Below are 18,079 nucleotides of genomic sequence, written 5' to 3' on the forward strand. Positions count from 1 at the left end.
TTGTCCCGTGCCTGGAAAACATGGGTCTGAGTGGTTTTGCCTGTGTCCCACAACTTCCTGGAAACCTGCTGTTTAGTGCTAAATCGGAGCAAATGTCAATCTGGACAAAAACCCAACTGATGTTTGCTCCAATTCAGCAGTAAAGATTGGGTTTCCTCGAGCGCAAGCAGCAGGGCATGTGGAAGTGTGAATGAGTCCTGACTTGATGGGTGCAGGTAGGAAAATTGTAGTTTGTAGTACTTTCCCCCTTTGTGTTTGTTAGAGCAAGAAGAGAGAGAAGCAGGTTAATGGCATCCAGGGGATTCGGGGTAAATGGCTCCCCTAGTTCTGCCACCTCAAACTATTGCTCAGGATCAGTTCCAACATTGCTCTGGCTGAATAGGAAAACATTTGCAGCATTTGCTTTTGTCCATTGAGGCATTGGTATTACCGCAATAGTCACAAATAGTGAGGAAAGGTATAGTACCACACTCATACGGGGATAGTGGCAGCACCAGGAAGAAACTATATCCAGGAGCACACCAGGGATGAAGAGCCTTCCTGGGGAGGTGAACATTTAAAAATGCATTCCCCCCCCCCTCAAGTAACCACAACATTTCAGTAATGGGAGAGAGGCAAGCTAAATGTCTGGAGAATGGTGACTGTTTGCACCCACTCCTGGTGCACTGCCTATGTGTGGGGCGGAAATCCAGACCTAACAAACAGCATTTAAGGAGTGCTCACAATTCTGCCAGAGGTAGAATTTGGTAGAAACCTGTGCTTCCACAGCAGACCAAAAACTTGGTAGCTTTCAGCATGATTGTCTGGCACTTAAGGTGAACTTGGTGATACATTTTATAGTACCTACATAAAGGCAACTTGCACCAATATAGTGTGATGAAATAGCTGTACCATGTCAGTACAGGAGGCCCCAGTGCATGCATACTGAAACCAAGGACATCACAGAGCTTTAAAGAGAAATTGCAGTGTAAAACCACTGAATTCATCAAGAGGTTCAGTGCTATTATTTGTTGACTGAATTGGAAATTTGGGACAATGTTTATTTGTTTATTACACTCTGCGTGCTACCTAGTTTACAAATGTCAGGGTTTCTGTGTTATCGGCAACAACTGTTTTGTAAATTACCACTGTTAATTACACAATTTATTTACTACCTCCAGCATCAGCATTTGCAATTCTTCAAACCACCTCCCCCTGCCCCCCCAAATAACCATGTGAAGATATACCTGCAACTTTATGCACTTGATGAAATCAATTGTAGTCCACAAACGTTTATGCTGTAATTCTCTTTATTAATTTGTTGTCCTTTAAGATGCCACAAGACCCTTTTGTTATTGTTGCAAATAGGCTAAGACAGATACCACTCTAGAACTGCCAAGTACGGAGTCAGAACAGAAGCTTGGAATCATAAACTGATAAAGTGTGTGTGTGTCTGCCTACCAGCTTGTTTTAGACTTTTCATTTTTCTCCCACATGCATGTCCATATATATACAGTGGTACCTCGCTTTAAGTACACAATTGGTTCTGGAAGTCTGTACTTAACCTAAAGCGTACTTAACCTGAAGCGAACTTTCCCATTGAAAGTAATGGAAAGTGGATTAATCCGTTCCAGACGGGTCCGCAGAGTACTCAACCTGAAGCGTACTTAACCCGAAGTATGAGTGTAATTGGTTCTGGAAGTCTGTACTTAACCTGAAGCGTACTTAACCTGAAGCGAACTTTCCCATTGAAAGTAATGGAAAGTGGATTAATCCGTTCCAGATGGGTCCGCGGAGTACTTAAACTGAAAGTACTCAAACCGAAGCGTACTTAAACCGAGGTATGACTGTATTTCACTGCTAGGTCATCTTAAAAGCCAGCATTTCTCTGAGAGCGGGGATTGCTGTTTTGCTTTGAGATTCCAGCAGTGGTATTTGGGTCGGTGGGGTTTGTGTGTGCTTGTGTGCACATGTGAACTTGCATATGCATGGGTCTAGTAATTTTTCTTCCTCCTAATATTAACAAGGGCCTTTTGATGGTCTGTGATAGGCAGATTTGTGTGCCTGATGCACATTCACAGACAGAACTCTGCTTTTTGAGAATTTGGCCTTGTTCGGATATTGTAATACTGTGCTTTTCATGATTTCTCTCTCGCGCGCGTGTCTTCATGGTTGCAAAGAAAAGCATAGGAAAATATGTGCAAAATCAGGCATGCATGCATACATGCATCCAAGGATCTGTCGAGTGACCACACTCATAGTACCATAGTGCCTTTCGTGTTGATTTGATGGAGGGGACATGGCACACCAACCAGGTGGACCATGCAATATCATTTAGAAGACAATGGTTCAATTCAAATGTAAAAATCTGGGCCCAAGAAATCATCATTTGTTGGAACAAGAATCAGTCATGTGTCTGAATGCTTCCGCTTTTATTCTTCTCTTCATTCTTCCCCACCCCCCACTCATGGACTTTAATTCAGTACTACTTAAATTATTAAATTGGTGGCATCCGAAGCATGATGTCCAAACTAAGAAACTGTGGTTTGAATGATCCCTACAAACCAGGATAGCAGCCCATGGTTTGTTATCCTACTTGACAGGGATCACTCAAATGATCATTTCCTAGTTCATATATTGTTGGAAACTCATTCAGGAAACAAGGAAATGTTGAATTAAGGAAGAGAAAAGGGAATAGGCAGGAGTCTGTGTTCTCATAGCTTATTCTTTTTGTTGGACCAGGGTTGTTTTGTTGTTGTTGCTATTTTTTAATTTATTATTCACTTTCTTATGTCTGATCCAAGCCAGCAAATGGAATCCTCCTCCACAAGTATAGAAAGGTGTGTGGAGCTTTCCCCCTAGAAGCTGGTATAGCTGTTCCTTCCCTTATTGGGTTAACCTCTTGCTGCCCCTAGGAATGCCCCAGCAACTCATTCTTCCCCAGGGTCCCATTCATGGTTCTTCTCCTACCCCCCACCCAGGAGGTTCTTATCCCCTTGGATCTTGAGGATGAATGAGCTGCTGGATGCTTCCTGAGGAGGCTTGGCAGGCCTTGGATGGGAATGTGTGAGCAGGCTGTACTGCTGCATGCCCTGGCAATGTGATGAGAGCCTGTTACAGGGGAGTCCTGCTGGCAAAATGGGGGGGAAACAAAATAATGTTAAAAAACAACCACGGAGAAACAGTGCTCTTCTATACAGTAACTACCAGCCCTTGTTTCTGGAAAGTTCTGTATAAAAGTATTCAAGCAAGTGACTTTACACATATGTATAGAAAGAATGCCAAACAGAATCATGAACTTCACAATTGAAAGCTGCATAACCATATATGCTCCTAGGTAGTATAAAGCTGAGGCAGAATTTAGTATAAAATACATAGAATTTCATTTACTTTCATCTGTTTAGTATATATACTTGCTGAGTAAATACAAGAATTAGAAAGCTGGAAACTTTATTTAAAGCACTGATTTAAATCAGCCCTTGTTCTTGGAGGATATCATTATAAATCTTCCAAAACAGTGAAACATTCTGTCTGTATGGGACAGGTAAAATTGCTGCCACCAATACGTGATTTGGGCAGACCCGCCAAATACCTGTTTTCTTGGCAAGACAGTTTTCCTTTATGAAAAGTCAACTGATTTAATTTCTGACCCACTGTGGGAGCCAATTCACATGTCTTCCTCTAATAAGGGAATGTGTGGCCCATTCCTGCCCTGCTATAGCCACTGCTTGTCTTGGCTGCCCAAAAATGGCAGGGTTGGTAGTTTCTTCCAGTAGCTGACAGAAAGGCAATGGTAACAGAGGATTAGCCTTGGTACTCACTAAGAAGTAGTAGCAGAAGCAATGGAAGACCAATTCCCTGCATTTCCTCCTCAGGGAGGTGAAATGAACTGGTCCAAAGTTTGCAAAGAGTGGCTTGATTCTAACAGGCTAAGAAGCAGCAGTGTATGCTGGGAGTTGCCCAAGTCAATGGGCTACTTCCATGAGTTCCACTCCAGCCTTCTCTTTGAGCTCCTGTTGGGAGTTCTCTGCCCAACAGACCACCACGTGGCCAGAGTGAACTGAGCTCCCATTAATTAAGCAGAACAGAAGCCTCATTAGCGCTTGCTTTGCAATTCAAGTTGGATTAGGCTACTCAGAGTGAGCAGCATGCTTTAAGAAGTCAGCCATGGAGGATCTGACCTGCAGCCAACTATAGTGCTGCCCTTACTCTTGAGATGCTGCTCCTTTGGCTATGGAAAACTCTGTACCAGCTAGGACAGCTGAACTGGTAGGACAAACTATGACCCTTTTCCTTCACAGCCTGATGGTGTAGAGTCATTCTTTAATGTCAAGCTAGTACAATTAGAATATAAAGGATAGAGGCAGTTGTGTTGTGTGATACCCTGGAGCTTCATGCTACAGTACTAGAACATCATAAACTGCCACCCTATTCAGAAACCACTGGGAGGAGGAGAACACTTCAACCACCCAGATCACTGTTACTGACCTTCTTGAGCAAAGGAACTTCAGAGGGAGACTTCCAGCATGAAACTGCTGAACTGTAATTTATGAAAAGTTCAGTTCTCTCACCTGTGCCAGAATCAAGCAACAGTACGTAGCTCATCTTACCACATTGTTAATTAGTTTACTAATTATTAGTGAGAGGATTTGTGTGTTGGCCATACACACCGATTTGTGCACCGATTTGACAAAGCTTTAGTGTAGTCAACGTATTTGTGGTATATTTATTTCCGGGCAGTTGTGAACAGTAGTCAACTTTTGTTCTTGGCTTTACATTTTGGGTTTATTTCATGGATACAAATCAGAACTCCACTTCCAACAGCATTATTGTGGCATGCAGACACAGCTGATATACATGCATGCACTCAGAGAGAGACCCCCCACAGCAACGCTTCATGCATCTGATAAAGTGGACTCTATTCCACAGATCTTTGAGATGCCGCAATATTCTTGCTGTTTCTCCTGCAACAGCCTGACACAGCTACCACACCATTACGACTCTTTATGGGGAAGGCTACCAGGCTGTGTATCTAATTCCTTGCAAAGTGCTGTGTAGACAGGCTGGCAACCCCGTTAACTGCGGCGGCGAACGTGCCACGCGGTCACATGTGGCTGCCGCCTGAACATCTCGTCCCGAGCCCATGCTCAGGGAACATGAATGGCCGCAAGCGCCCGGCAAGGACTCGATCAATGCAGAAGGAATGGGGGGCAGAGCGGGAGGAGAGCTGGGAACGCACTCGTTGCTTGATTTACAGCATCTGGACTCCCTGCTTCCGCGGGTGAGAGAAAGGGAGGGGGTGCTAGCACTTCCTCTCTCTGCCCCAGATTCCCTGCTGTGCCCTGGTGAAAGGCCTATTGGTCTAAGTGGAAAAGCACTGAGGAGCCTCTGCTGTCCATTGTGTCACACGTCTTACAAAGCCAAAGAAAGAAGCTTCCTTCAGGTGGGTACAGACCCAGAACCTTAATAGGAAACTTGGCACTAAAGCCAGGAGTGGATAACCTGGTGTTGCTCCAATATCCTCAGATTGTTTTTGTAGGGACTCTTTGAGATAAAATTACGCATACACCATCATCCAAGTGGGCTGGAGCTGCTAGCCCAGGTCTGATATGGTGAGATACCTGCCCTTTTATCAGAATCCAGCGAGGCAAACATTTAATTCTCCCGACACACTCCACTGCTGACCTGGAAGCTGCTTCTCTTCAACATGGAAATGTTAAAGAGAGATGTCAGCAGATGAAAGGACTGAATCAGAACTTATTAAGAAGTTTTCTTATATCCGTTTGCGCATAAATAGACACAGTGGTTCCTGTCCCAGTACAGTTTGCTAATTAACAATGCTAGGATGGTTGTATTTTTACTAGTTACTGCTGTTGTGAATGCTGCTGCTCTCCCCATCCCCATTTAAGTTCAATTCAATCTTTGCATATACTTTTTGCATTTTATTGCCATTCCACTCCACTGTTTGTTCTTTTTCTTCTTCTTTTTGCTACGCACAGTGTGAGTGTGTGGTGTATATACAGTACCAAATGAGGATAATACTTAGTGACATAATAAATTGGTCCAGTCTTTAAGATGCCACAAGGCACTTTGTTGGTTTTGCTGCAACAGATTAACAGAACTGCCCCTCTGGAAGCTGCATTTATGCAGTAACAGCTTGCCTGTATCTGGAGGGAGAAGGCTGTTTGGTTAAGAGTAGCCACCCATATTAAAGACCCCATGTGGCAGGGCTGGTTTAGCCTTCAGCCAAAAGGCACCAAGGGAAAGTTGCTGGCAATGCTCAGGCCATCAACCTTATCCCTCTGTAAGCAAACCCTGCAAGGTTATTTGCACATACCTAGATGCATATATGCATGTATGTAGCAGTTACACACATACTTTTCTGTAAACAAGCATGCAGAGAAACCTTGGGACAAATATGCATAAATACATGTGTCTTACTGCTAGTCTTGGAACACTCTGGGGCTCTGTTCATATTCTGTTTCTCATTTCAGAATTGGTGGAGGAGAGGCGACATCTGTTAAAGGTCACTTCAAAAGGGCCAGATTCTCTGCCCCTAAAACACAAACATCCCCCATAAGAGCAGCGCTTGGAACTGCTGGGTCAAACGTTGCCATGATACTGGATTGTCTTTTGGCCTGACTCCCTTGTCTTGGGGTACATTCTGTATGTGCAAAGTTTGTTGATTTTCCCTCTTTGCATTTGCCCCTCCAAGACTCCACTTATCATGGGGAAATGGCTTCAAGCCTCTCTTATGTCATGGGGGGATGTGAAGAATACAGAAAAAGTTTGGGATAAGGACATTAGAATGTGGTCTTACTCCCTGCTTGCCACTGGCAAATGTATACCTTTGGCTGTGTACATACCATACTTTTAAAACACCCCCCTAAGGATAATGGGAAGTGTAGTTTGGCCCTCATAGAGCTACACTTCTCAGTACCCTTAACCAACTACAGCTCCCAGGATTCTTTTAGGGTGTGTGTGCTATAAATGTATTGTGTGTGTGGTCTTTTCTTTGGAGACAGGTTGTGTCCAGGGTCTCTCTGTCCCCTGCAGAGCATGGAGATCCTTTGAAGTGATCCCGCAGGTTGCCGCCGAGTCCCCATGATGCCACAATCCCCACTCCGGCTTCCACGGCCAGGGCTCACAGCAGAGGTCACTTCTAGCAGGCGTGGCTCTACCGTACCCTGCCAGTCCCCCCAGTTAGCGCAGCAGATGGCTCCTTGGCAGCTCTGTGCCAGAGCGGCTGCTGGCTCTAATTGAATGACACGGTTAGGTGCACAACTCGCCGGCTGCCAGCCCCCTCCCATCCCAGTGGCAGGAGGCAAAGCTGAAACGACGGCTTCCATTTGCTGAGTGCTCACAGCAATTGTTTGCGATCAGCGGGCAGCCACGTGCGCCTACGTGGAGTGTGCTGCGTGCACCAGGGGGAAAGCAAAGGAGGTGCATCCACAGGAGAGGCTCCTGCGAAATGCTCCTGCTGGCAGCCTGTTCATCTCGGAGCTCCCGAGAAGTAGTGGGGCTCAGGCAGCAACATCCTCCTCAGCAAAGCATCCTGGAACACGGGGCAGGGGCAGGCTGCTGGATCCTCAGCCATGAACAGGATGGCCCACATGGGCCATGTGCTCCTTTCCTAGGACACCCACTTTTTCTTTACAATACCCTCTTTTCTCCCTTCCTGTAGTAAAGCTGACCTATCTCATAAGCACCCTCTTCCTAACACACCAGCAACTGGAGGGGTCATTGGCTGGGTGTGAGGTGCAAACCACAGGAGCCAATGTGAGTTTCTCAGAAGATACTGTAAAAGGAAATGCTTTGGACCCAAATGCAGCATTTGTTTGGGGAGGTTTAAACCCAGGGTTGGGGAAACCTGTGGCTAAACTACAAACCCCAGCATCCCTGGTTGAGGGTGGTGGGAATCGTGGCCCTGCAGTGTCTGGGGGGGGGCACAAGTTTTCCTGCCCCTGGTTTAAACAGCCAAAATGCAAAAGCTGCTAGCACAGGGCTGATCATCCATCCGTATAACCAAGGGATTCTAGGATGCTCCAGCTGCATCACCTTGCTCCCAATCTTTGCTTATTGACAGATCACTCCTTCAACTGGAAAAAAACAGCTCTGTCATGGTTTATTTAATTGCTTATGAATAATAGGTGAAATATATTGGCATTTGGAATGAGATTATACAGAATATAGTAGATTATTAATAATCATACATGTACTCAGACAATAATAGTACTGATATATCTATATAATAATGAATGGTAGTGTAACTGATTATATTTAGTGTACCCTATGTCTTTTCTTATTATGTTTTGATTTTTTTATTTGTACTTCTCTCTCTCCCTTCTCTTTTATCACTTTATTTTCTCTATAACTGAAATTTTCATAATAAGATGTTAATAATTTTACGAGTGGCAGTTGAAAGAGGAGAGTCTTCGCAAATTGCTGTCCCAGCTTACTTCAAATTCTGATTTACCCCTCAAGTATGTAGCCAAGTGAACTAATGATCACTTAAGTCTCATGAAGGAGAACCGAACCCAGAAGCATCTTCGGGTGATGTCCCATCTCTCAGTAGGAGGAGGGGGCAAGGTACAAGCAGTACAGTAGCCGCCAGAGAAATATTGCTCCAGAGCACGGCCAGATGTGCCCCATCCGCTCTAAGGGGAGAGAAGCCAGGCTTTGTTGTTGACGCAGCACATCTCCTGTTCCTTTGATCTGAAGGCTGCCATTGTTATCCTTGGGCAGTACAGGGAACTGTTGGTGCCAGGATGGAGCTAGATGCACAAAAGCTCAATTTTTGTCCTGCGGGAAGCGGCTACGCTTGATGACAGCATCCTGTCCTATTTGGTGCTTGGGTTTCTTCTGTGTGGGGCTGAGTGCTTCCAGCCAGACTTGGAAGTTGTACTGTTCCAGAGGTAGCTCAGACTGTGGCTCTGTCAACGCTGCGGCAATAAGCCTGTGTTCCTTGGGGGATCGAGAAATTGGGGACATGTCTAAGGCTTGGGCTAGCATTGGACTCATTTGGAAGGGGGACTCCAGGATGATGGACCAAGATGGTTTAGTATCATTCATTTTCTCTGACAGACCTTAAAGTATGATTAAGGAGGACTGAGGCTCCCTCTCCTGGCGATGTCCTTTTACTACAGCCAATAACAGCCTTCCTGAGCCTGTCACAGATAAGACACACCGTGGGCACTTCCTTCCAGATGACCTGTTTACTAAGCATTCACCCTGATTTGTTTGCAGGGAGACAAGACAACATTGGCTATTTAATGACCATTGGTTCGGAATTGTTTTTCGGGAGATTAGATGACATTGCGTCAAAGCAAGTGTTTCTCTCCCCCCCCCCCCAGTGCATTCTCCCCACCAGTTTCCAGTCTTACAGGGAAGAAGCTGGCCTGTCACGCAAGTTATAACTGTGCAACCCAAATTTGCTGATGCACATGTTGTTTTTGGTCCCAGGTGGGGGCGGGGGTGGAACGGGCTTACATGTGACCGCTGACATGCGCAATGACACAGAACTCAATCCACATGCAAACGGGGAGTTGCCTGTACTGAAAGGTCAGATATAGTCATTTCCCCGCTTTTATTGTGAGTAGAAAAGGGAGTTAACATCTATAAAAAGGCAATTTAGTGATGCCATGTAAACATCCATAGACTGTACGCTCAGTGCGCATATTCTGAATTAGCTACCAAGAGCCAAAGAGAGGATCCAGTTTTCCTCCTGAGATTGCCAGGAACAAGCACAAGTATATTTCTGTTCCTTCTTCACACAAGACATAGTTAACATTGGGCATTCCCTGTCACAGGATACAGTAATGGTCACTGGCTGATAGGGCTTTGTAAAGGGCGATAAATAATTACAGAATGCAAAGTCTCAACAGCAGTCGGTCACAATGGCTTAAATCAGTGGTTTCTAACCAGTGTGCCGTGGCACCCAGGGGTGCCTTGAATGATGGTCAGGGGTGCTGCGGGCAACACTGGGCCCTGTCCCTCTTTCCTTCCCTCCCTCCTCTGATCCCCTCTCACATCTACCTCCCAAAGGCTTGCATAGCTGTTTGTTGAAGCCCTGACTACAAGTTCCTGGGGCAAATGGTGCCTGGAGGTGTTGGTTGCCAGGAGCTGAGCCAGCCTTGGAGTAAGCAAGCAAGTGGATGAGGGAGCCCAGGGGTGACATAACTGGGCTCCTGAGCCCCACAGGGGTGCCGCAAAAAGAACGTAGTTGGTCAAGGGAGCCATGGACTCAGGAAGGTTGAAAACCTCTGGCTTAAATGAAACCTCCACACGGAGAGTTCATTCATGTAGTAATGACATAAATCATTCAGATAAATCTGTAAATATCACGTGCCAGGGACAAAATAAAAGGTATCTTCATGAAGCCCCCCTCCCGGCTTGTTGGCTTCCCAAAGCAATTGGGCTGGCCACTGATGGAAGCAGTATGCTGGGTTAGGTGGGGCTTGGTGTGGCTTTTCTGGTGCCCTGATGGGCTTAGCTTCCCTGCCAGTGAGTAAAAGGATCTGCTTGCCTTTCCTGTGGCCTCTTGTGCTCCATCAGTAGGCAGGCAGAGGGAGCAGGCACAGAGGCTCCTTTGTGCTGACTCCTCTTATGCCTGCTTTGTATGGGCTGCAGCTGCCAGCTTCCCTACAGCCTGACCCAGGACTATTCATCTGGCCAAGCAGGGGGTAGCAGCCCCCTTAGCATAATCAAACTCTCCACCCCCTGCCTGCTTTCCCTCCAGCTGGGGAAGGGGAGTGACTTTAAACCACCAGCACCGCAAGCATCCAGAGTTGCAGAAGTGTGTGTGTGTGTGTGTCCATCCATCCATCCATATGACCTGTTTTGTTACCTGCCTGTTGCCCTTTCTAAAGCCCCTCTTTTTGTGGGAAGACCTTACAGGACTGACAATAGGAGAGACCCAGAAGGAAGGAACAGGATAACTTACCTATGCCCACCCTCTTGCCATTCCCACCCACCCCCTATCTGCAATAACTGACTGTCCTCTTCTGGCAGAATGGTGCTGTGCCTGGCGAGACGTCTAAGCGAGACGAGAACCTCAAGCGTGGCAACTGGGGCAACCAGATCGAGTTTGTTCTCACGAGTGTTGGCTACGCTGTTGGGCTTGGCAACGTATGGCGCTTCCCTTACCTCTGCTATCGCAATGGGGGAGGTGAGTATTGGCTGGGGAAGGGTGTAGGCAGCACATGGGAGATACGACCCACTCTGCATTGCATTTGCTGACAGTCCTGACCCTGGCGCTCTCTGGGGCTAGAGTGTGTGCAGTGTTGCAATTAGCAGGGTAGGAGTGATTCCCTGCCCTCAGCCTAAACCCAGTGCACTGGCATAGTACTGGTGTGTGTGTTTGTGTGTGGTGAGAATAGCAGTGCTGTGTCCTGTTAGTTCCGGGATGCAACTTTGTCCTCACAGATGAAGGTGTATCCTAGGAGCTTCATACACAACTATCTGGTGAGTATAGGGCTCCTCCTGCAGGAGAGGACTGGTATTCCGTGCCACACTCTGGGCAGCTTTCTCCCCACCCAGAATATGACACTTGGGGCAAATCTCTGCATTTCTTAAGGGTTTTGAAGCTCCTTTTCCACTGGCTTGAAGCACAGGAAGTTGCCTTGTGCTAAGTCAGACTATTCGTCAATCTAGCCCAGTGTGCCAGGTAGATAAGGTATTTCCTCGGTGTGACATTGTGGTTCAGAGCGTCAGACTAGAACATGAGGAAACCAGGGCTCAAATCCCTACTTGACCATGAAGCTCCCTGAGTGACCTTAGGCCAATCACTGCCTCTGAGCCTAACCTACCTCCCACGGGGGGGGGGGGGGGGTTAAACGAGGAAAAAGTGGGATGTAAGTACAACAGTTGAATATTACATCCCATCTTGAGATGCTGGAGATGGACCTTTTTGCCTACAAAGCATGTGTTCTTTCCCTGACCTATGGCTCCTCTCCAGTGCTCATTTCCTCTTCTGTCTCCAGGTGCTTTCATGTTCCCCTACTTCATCATGTTGGTGTTCTGCGGGATCCCCCTCTTCTTCATGGAGCTCTCGTTCGGACAGTTTGCTAGCCAGGGTTGCCTTGGTGTCTGGAGGATTAGCCCCATGTTCAAAGGTGAGTGGCAGCACATTCAGTGCATACATTCTGTCCGGTTATTGTGCTACAAACACATTTGCAGTCTGCATCCTCTGCTCCCCATGTGTGGGGAGAGACTCGTGCGCACATTTCCCCCTGAAAGGCAGGCTCCTGCACAACAGCTTTACTTTGTTGGTAAAAGGCCTGATTGAAGGGCAGCTGGCAACCAAATCCGTACGATATTTGCATTTCAACTGGAGTTGCTAGGAGCAAAATCAATTTAAAGACAAACAGATGATCAGTATTTTGGGGCAGTGGACCGTCAGCATCTCTGGGCAGGATTAGTTCAAAAGCAAAATTCAGAACATGTAATACTGCACATGTAATATCACTTCCTTTTCATCCTGCTTAGTCTCACCTGTTGTAAGTGCATGAGACCATGCAGGGTGTGGTGCAGCATCTGTGCAGCCAGTGTGCTCCCTCCACCTGCATCCCACGTGCCTTGTTGCAGTTGTGCCTTTGCTGTTAGTGATCCAGGGAGGACAGGCAGCAGCATAGTGTGTGAAAGGGGTGGGCAGGCATGCAGGCCTGAGTGCTGACTAGGCAGAAAGCTGAGATCTTGGTACGTTAAATAATAAATAAACATATTGCAAAACCAGGCACAAATTGTGCTGCAGTTTGTCTGCCTGTGCCTTATATCCACAGCCTCAGTGTATGCGTGTCCATACTTGCACAGGCCATATACTTTATTTGGCTACAAACTCCAATTCCTAGATGCCTTAGAGCTCTCCCCCTTGCAACTTGTGCTCACGCTTTGCTTTCCCTCCAGGTGTTGGCTATGGTATGATGGTTGTGTCCAGCTACATTGGAATCTACTACAACGTTGTGATCTGCATCGCCTTCTATTATTTCTTCTCATCAATGACACGGGTGCTACCCTGGACGTACTGCGGCAACTACTGGAACACACCTGATTGCGCTGGTGTGTTGGACGTTACCAATGGCTCAGCTGGGTCATCACTCAACTTCACACAACTCTTTAACCAGACAGTCAAGCGTACGAGCCCCAGTGAGGAATACTGGAGGTGATGATGATGGAGGGGGGCAAATGGGTGTGGGGTGAAGAGGGAAGCAGCTTGTCAGTCGTGAGCTGAGGGCCTGCCTCACAAGAGGACAAGCTGACCACCATGGACACATCTTAGTTCAAATATGGCAGATGGAGATCGTGGCGTTATTTTTACCTTCCCTAAGTTGTTAAGGATGTTTACTAAATCCTCCCGGCCTGGGATCACTGGGTGTTTCCAAGGGAGGTTGCATATTGGAGAGATGTTGCCCCAAATAGGGACCAAGCACAGACGTTTTGAATGCAGCTGTCCTGAAAGTTTCATGGGTCATCAGAATGAATGTGGGGAAATCTCTTATTTGTCATAAATGATGGGAGAGTGTCTAAGGATTTGCAGCCAGAGGCAAGCACATCTGGATAATTAGAAGGCAGGCTCTTTATTGCTGTGCCAAGGGATGGAGATCGTAGGTGGGGATATGAGCCTGCAGCATTTTCACTTTAAAAGTTCAAAACCATCCTGTGTATTTTCCCTCTTGAATTACAAGATTGGAACAGAATATATGTTGAGGATTATTTTTATATTCATCTTCTGATTGACCTCAGCTCCAGTCGGGCCCTGAAATGTTTCTTATATTGTGAGGAGGGTTATAAATGGACTGTTCCCATAGGAATCGGAGAGATGCTTGTGATATTTTTTTCTTTTTATAAGTCTCATGATGCAAGTGGTCTAGAAATAACCAAAACCTTGAGGCTAGTACTAAATTGTGTGCGTTCACTCGCTTTCTTTCTTGCTTGCTTACTTCTGCACAAGTTCCTATCTCCCATTTTCAACTGTTTGATCAAAGCAGCTAATGTCATAAGGCCATTACGCCAGCATGTAACATAATAGGCTGTCACTCCTGGCAATGTCAGCGGCCCTAATGTCAGGGGTTGGACCTTTGGGAGGGGGCAGGTTGGGCAAGTGCAGATAGGTTGGGGTGTGTTTTCTGGAGCACATATGAACTCTGGTTTGTGCTGCTGTCTTCTACCCCAGGCGGTATGTGCTGAAGCTGTCGGATGACATTGGGAACCTGGGCGAGGTACGGCTCCCTCTTCTGGGTTGTCTGGGCGTCTCTTGGGTCGTCGTCTTCCTCTGCCTCATCAGGGGTGTCAAGTCCTCAGGAAAAGCAAGTAGTGTTCTTTCTCTTCTAACTTCTCCATGGAAACCCAAAGCACAATGAGCTCTCTAGGCCTCCAACATGGCCTACCCAATGCCTGCGAACATTCTACCCCTCCTCTCTTATCCAGGCCTAACTAGTAGCTTGTGAGAAATGTTTACTTCAGAACTGCCCTTCTAGATCCTTAGGAAGAGGCTGAGATGTGTGCCCAGTGCTTAGACATTGACTAAGCAGGGGACAGAGATTCATGATATAGGCAGAAAAATCATGCTGCCTAACAGACTGTTGGTACTAAAGCAGTGTTTCTCAGACTTGGGTCTCCAGCTGCTGTTGGCCTACAACTCCCACCATCCCTAGCTAGCAGGACCAGTGGTCTGAGATGATGGGAACTGTAGTCCAACAACAGCTGGAGATGCAAGTTTGAGAAACGTTGTACTAAAGAAATATTCAACAATAGCAGTAGCAACAGTGGCAAGTTTTCCTTAAGAGCAGGACAGGGAGTGAAGGTTAAGTTGCAAGCCTGTTGTGACTGACACAGTGATGAAACTAAGGTTTCAGGGGAAGAAGACATCTTTGTCCAGTTGCTGGAAACCATAGGCAGATAAGAGTGCTCTTGTGCACGGGTCCTACATGAGGGTTTCCCACAAGCATCTGAGTGGCCACAGTGACAACAGAATGCTGGACAGGATGTCATTGGCCTGGTCCAGCTGACTCTTCTAATATTCTTATCCAACTTTCCTTTTGACTCCCAGGTTGTGTATTTCACGGCAACCTTCCCGTACGTGGTGCTGACAATCTTATTTGTGCGGGGGATAACCCTTGAAGGAGCCGTTACCGGGATCATGTACTATCTGACACCACAGTGGGACAAAATTCTTGATGCAAAGGTACTTGTGTGGAATGCCGGATAGGCCCTCGGGACATGATCTCTGGGATTTCATGATCACACCACCTCTTTCCCTCCCCTCCTTACCATAGGAGTTTGGGGGCTTATGTAAATTGGGCAAGCTGTGCTGGTAACGCCCTTTCCTTGTCTTTGGTAGGTATGGGGAGATGCGGCTTCCCAGATCTTCTATTCATTGGGCTGTGCCTGGGGTGGACTTATCACCATGGCATCATATAACAAGTTCCACAACAACTGCTACAGGTAAGATTCATTCTATAAGCAATCCAGAAAGGATGTTGAAACGATTTGTTAGCGTGGCATAGTTCTTGTCTTTGGAAGGTGTCTATAGGGAGGTGCAGAACCACAGTGGATCTACGGCTACTACCACTTCCATTTTGAGGTGCTCAATTTTAGATGCTGCCCATTTTCAAGTTGTTCCATGAAACCATGTTCCATGAAACCATGAAGTCTAGGGACCTGATTTCTTCACCAGAGCCTTAACAAAACATATAGGTCAAGGTGGCTAACCTGTGGTCCTCCAGAAGTTGTTGACCACCAGCTCCCATCAGCCCCAGCCAGCATGGCCAATGGTCAGGGATGATGTACTCCAAGAGCCACAGATTAGCTAGCCCTAATATAGGGCACGTGTTCAGAATTAAACACAGACTAGTTACCTCTTACATATTTCAGCCACACTTTGTTAAGGGAAATAAGAGGTGATTAAAATTTAAATTTTGTGTCTTACGCTTTTTTGTTCCTCCAAAAATCAGAGCTGCTTACTTGGGGCTCTACAGAGGGTCTCTGGTGATATTGAGAGTTAGAAGCGCTTAGCTTTAGAGAATGTGAAGTACATTAGATACCATTTGCTCGACCTTTTCCTCATTCATTCAGTGATTTTTTTTCATGGCTGAAATAATCTCTCCTCCTCTCCACCACCAAGGCTCATTCTTTGACCCTTTCCCTGGTGTCTCATAATGTGGCATGTCCTCCCACTTCCCAACAGGGACAGCATCATCATCAGCATCACCAACTGCGCCACAAGTGTCTATGCAGGCTTCGTCATCTTCTCCATCCTTGGCTTCATGGCCAATCATCTAGGTGTGGATGTTTCCAAGGTGGCTGATCATGGTCCTGGCTTGGCCTTCGTGGCATATCCAGAGGCACTAACACTACTTCCTGTCTCACCCCTTTGGGCTGTTCTCTTCTTCTTCATGCTCATCCTGCTGGGGCTGGGAACACAGGTAATCCTGGAAATCGACCCATCAGATATTGTGGGGTGGGAGAGAGAGTAAAGGCACCTATGTAGAACAGACACACTTGCAATTGGGGCACTTGAGTGCTTTAGTAATGGAGGGCTGGGTATGTGAGAGTGGGCACTGGTGCCTGAGGCATTGCAGAACTGGGTGATGGAGGGTTTGACAGAAATCACCCAGGACACTGCATCAGAAATGAATTCTCCTTTTTCCAGACTGGGTAGAGCAAGGACAAGCTGAGTCACATGCTTAGGGACTAGGGATAGGTAGCCAAGCTGGTTGCATCCAGATGTTTTGGACTACAAATTTCCCATCAGCCCCAGCTGATATCACCAATGGTCAACGATGGTAAGAATTGTAATCTAACAACATCTGAAAGGCATCTCTTTGGCTATCCCTACTGCAGAAAGAAAAGTTACATTTAAAAAAAACCTATTATTATTATTATCATCATCATCGTGTATTTATTTATATCACAGCTTTTACCCTGACAGGGACTCAATGTGGCTTACAGATAAAATAAGAACAGATAAGAATGGTGTTATATAAAATGTTATTTGTGCCCACGTTAACCCAAAGAGCAAAGAAAGCATCTTTGATCACAGGCTGTGGGCCACATCTCAAACAGTCCAGATCCTCACCCTGAAAGTGTATTAGAACTGGTTCAGGTGGAGGAGGAAGGCAGCAGGCCGTATTGCTAAAGGGGGTGGATGGAGAGGTTGGAGCCATCTCAACATTCCTCACATCCTGTTTCTCCTTGGTCAATTGTCTCCTTAGTTCTGCCTCCTGGAGACTCTGGTCACAGCCATTGTGGATGAAATAGGAAATGAGTGGATCATCCGTCGGAAAACCTTTGTGACTCTAGGTGTGGCTGTAGTGGGCTTTCTTCTAGGGGTTCCACTCACTACACAGGTATGGGGCACAGGGAGAGGGGGCATTCTTAGTCAGGGAAATCAGCCCTTACGGAGCTGAAGGCAATAGGTCTTGCCCATACTGACAGCTTTCCTTCCCTCCATTCTCCAGGCTGGCATTTACTGGCTGTTGTTAATGGACAACTATGCAGCAAGCTTTTCACTTGTCGTTATTTCGTGCATCATGTGTGTGTCTATCATGTACATCTATGGTAAGTATCCTTAGAGCTGCCTGGGTGCTTCTTCTGGGGTAGCCAGTCAAGATATGGGCCGTTTGCACTTCATCCTTTTTAGAAGCTATGTCAGGAATAAGCTGGGCAGCGATTGGCATTCCCAATCAGAATTTGGCAGGGTATTCCACAGTCCAACAAAAACTTTCACTGCTAGTCAAGACTACCAAGACATCTTCCTTCTGTCTGCAATGTGACTGACAGATAGGAACCCTAGAATTGTTAGGGAAATTGAATAAATTATATTCAACAAGAAAAAAGGACTGTGGTACCCCTGGGAGGGAAATCAGCAAACTCTTTGCTCATTCTTGGCTTGTGAAACCTTCACCATAGATTAGTTTCTCCAGACTAACGATGAAGGCAATATTTTCCCTAGTCCCCAAATCCATATAGGAGTAACGTCACTCAGGCAGGGCGATATGGATTCTGTTGAAGATAACATGTCCAACAAGGCTTGTACCAATGGTCAGTTTGGTGAGGCACTTGCTGAGGTCCAAGATGCTGGGCTGATCTACCATTCACTGGT

At 46.5% G+C, this 18,079-nt stretch overlaps 1 protein-coding gene across 2 annotated transcripts in view; it reads left to right on the forward strand.

Annotated features, from left to right (window-relative positions):
• Positions 1–18,079, forward strand: part of SLC6A9 (solute carrier family 6 member 9) — a 53,893-nt gene that overhangs the window by 33,906 nt on the left and 1,908 nt on the right. For both annotated transcript variants that reach the window (XM_035124186.2, XM_060276961.1), the window contains 9 exons: positions 10,990–11,146; positions 11,961–12,092; positions 12,883–13,138; positions 14,150–14,282; positions 15,026–15,160; positions 15,317–15,420; positions 16,163–16,400; positions 17,190–17,324; positions 17,436–17,535. In XM_035124186.2, coding sequence (XP_034980077.2) covers positions 10,990–11,146; positions 11,961–12,092; positions 12,883–13,138; positions 14,150–14,282; positions 15,026–15,160; positions 15,317–15,420; positions 16,163–16,400; positions 17,190–17,324; positions 17,436–17,535 — 1,390 coding nt within the window. The remainder of the gene's footprint in view (positions 1–10,989; positions 11,147–11,960; positions 12,093–12,882; positions 13,139–14,149; positions 14,283–15,025; positions 15,161–15,316; positions 15,421–16,162; positions 16,401–17,189; positions 17,325–17,435; positions 17,536–18,079) is intronic.

The sequence above is a fragment of the Zootoca vivipara genome, chromosome 7 (genome assembly GCF_963506605.1).
Source record: "Zootoca vivipara chromosome 7, rZooViv1.1, whole genome shotgun sequence".
NCBI classification, from domain to species: Eukaryota; Metazoa; Chordata; class Lepidosauria; order Squamata; family Lacertidae; genus Zootoca; species Zootoca vivipara.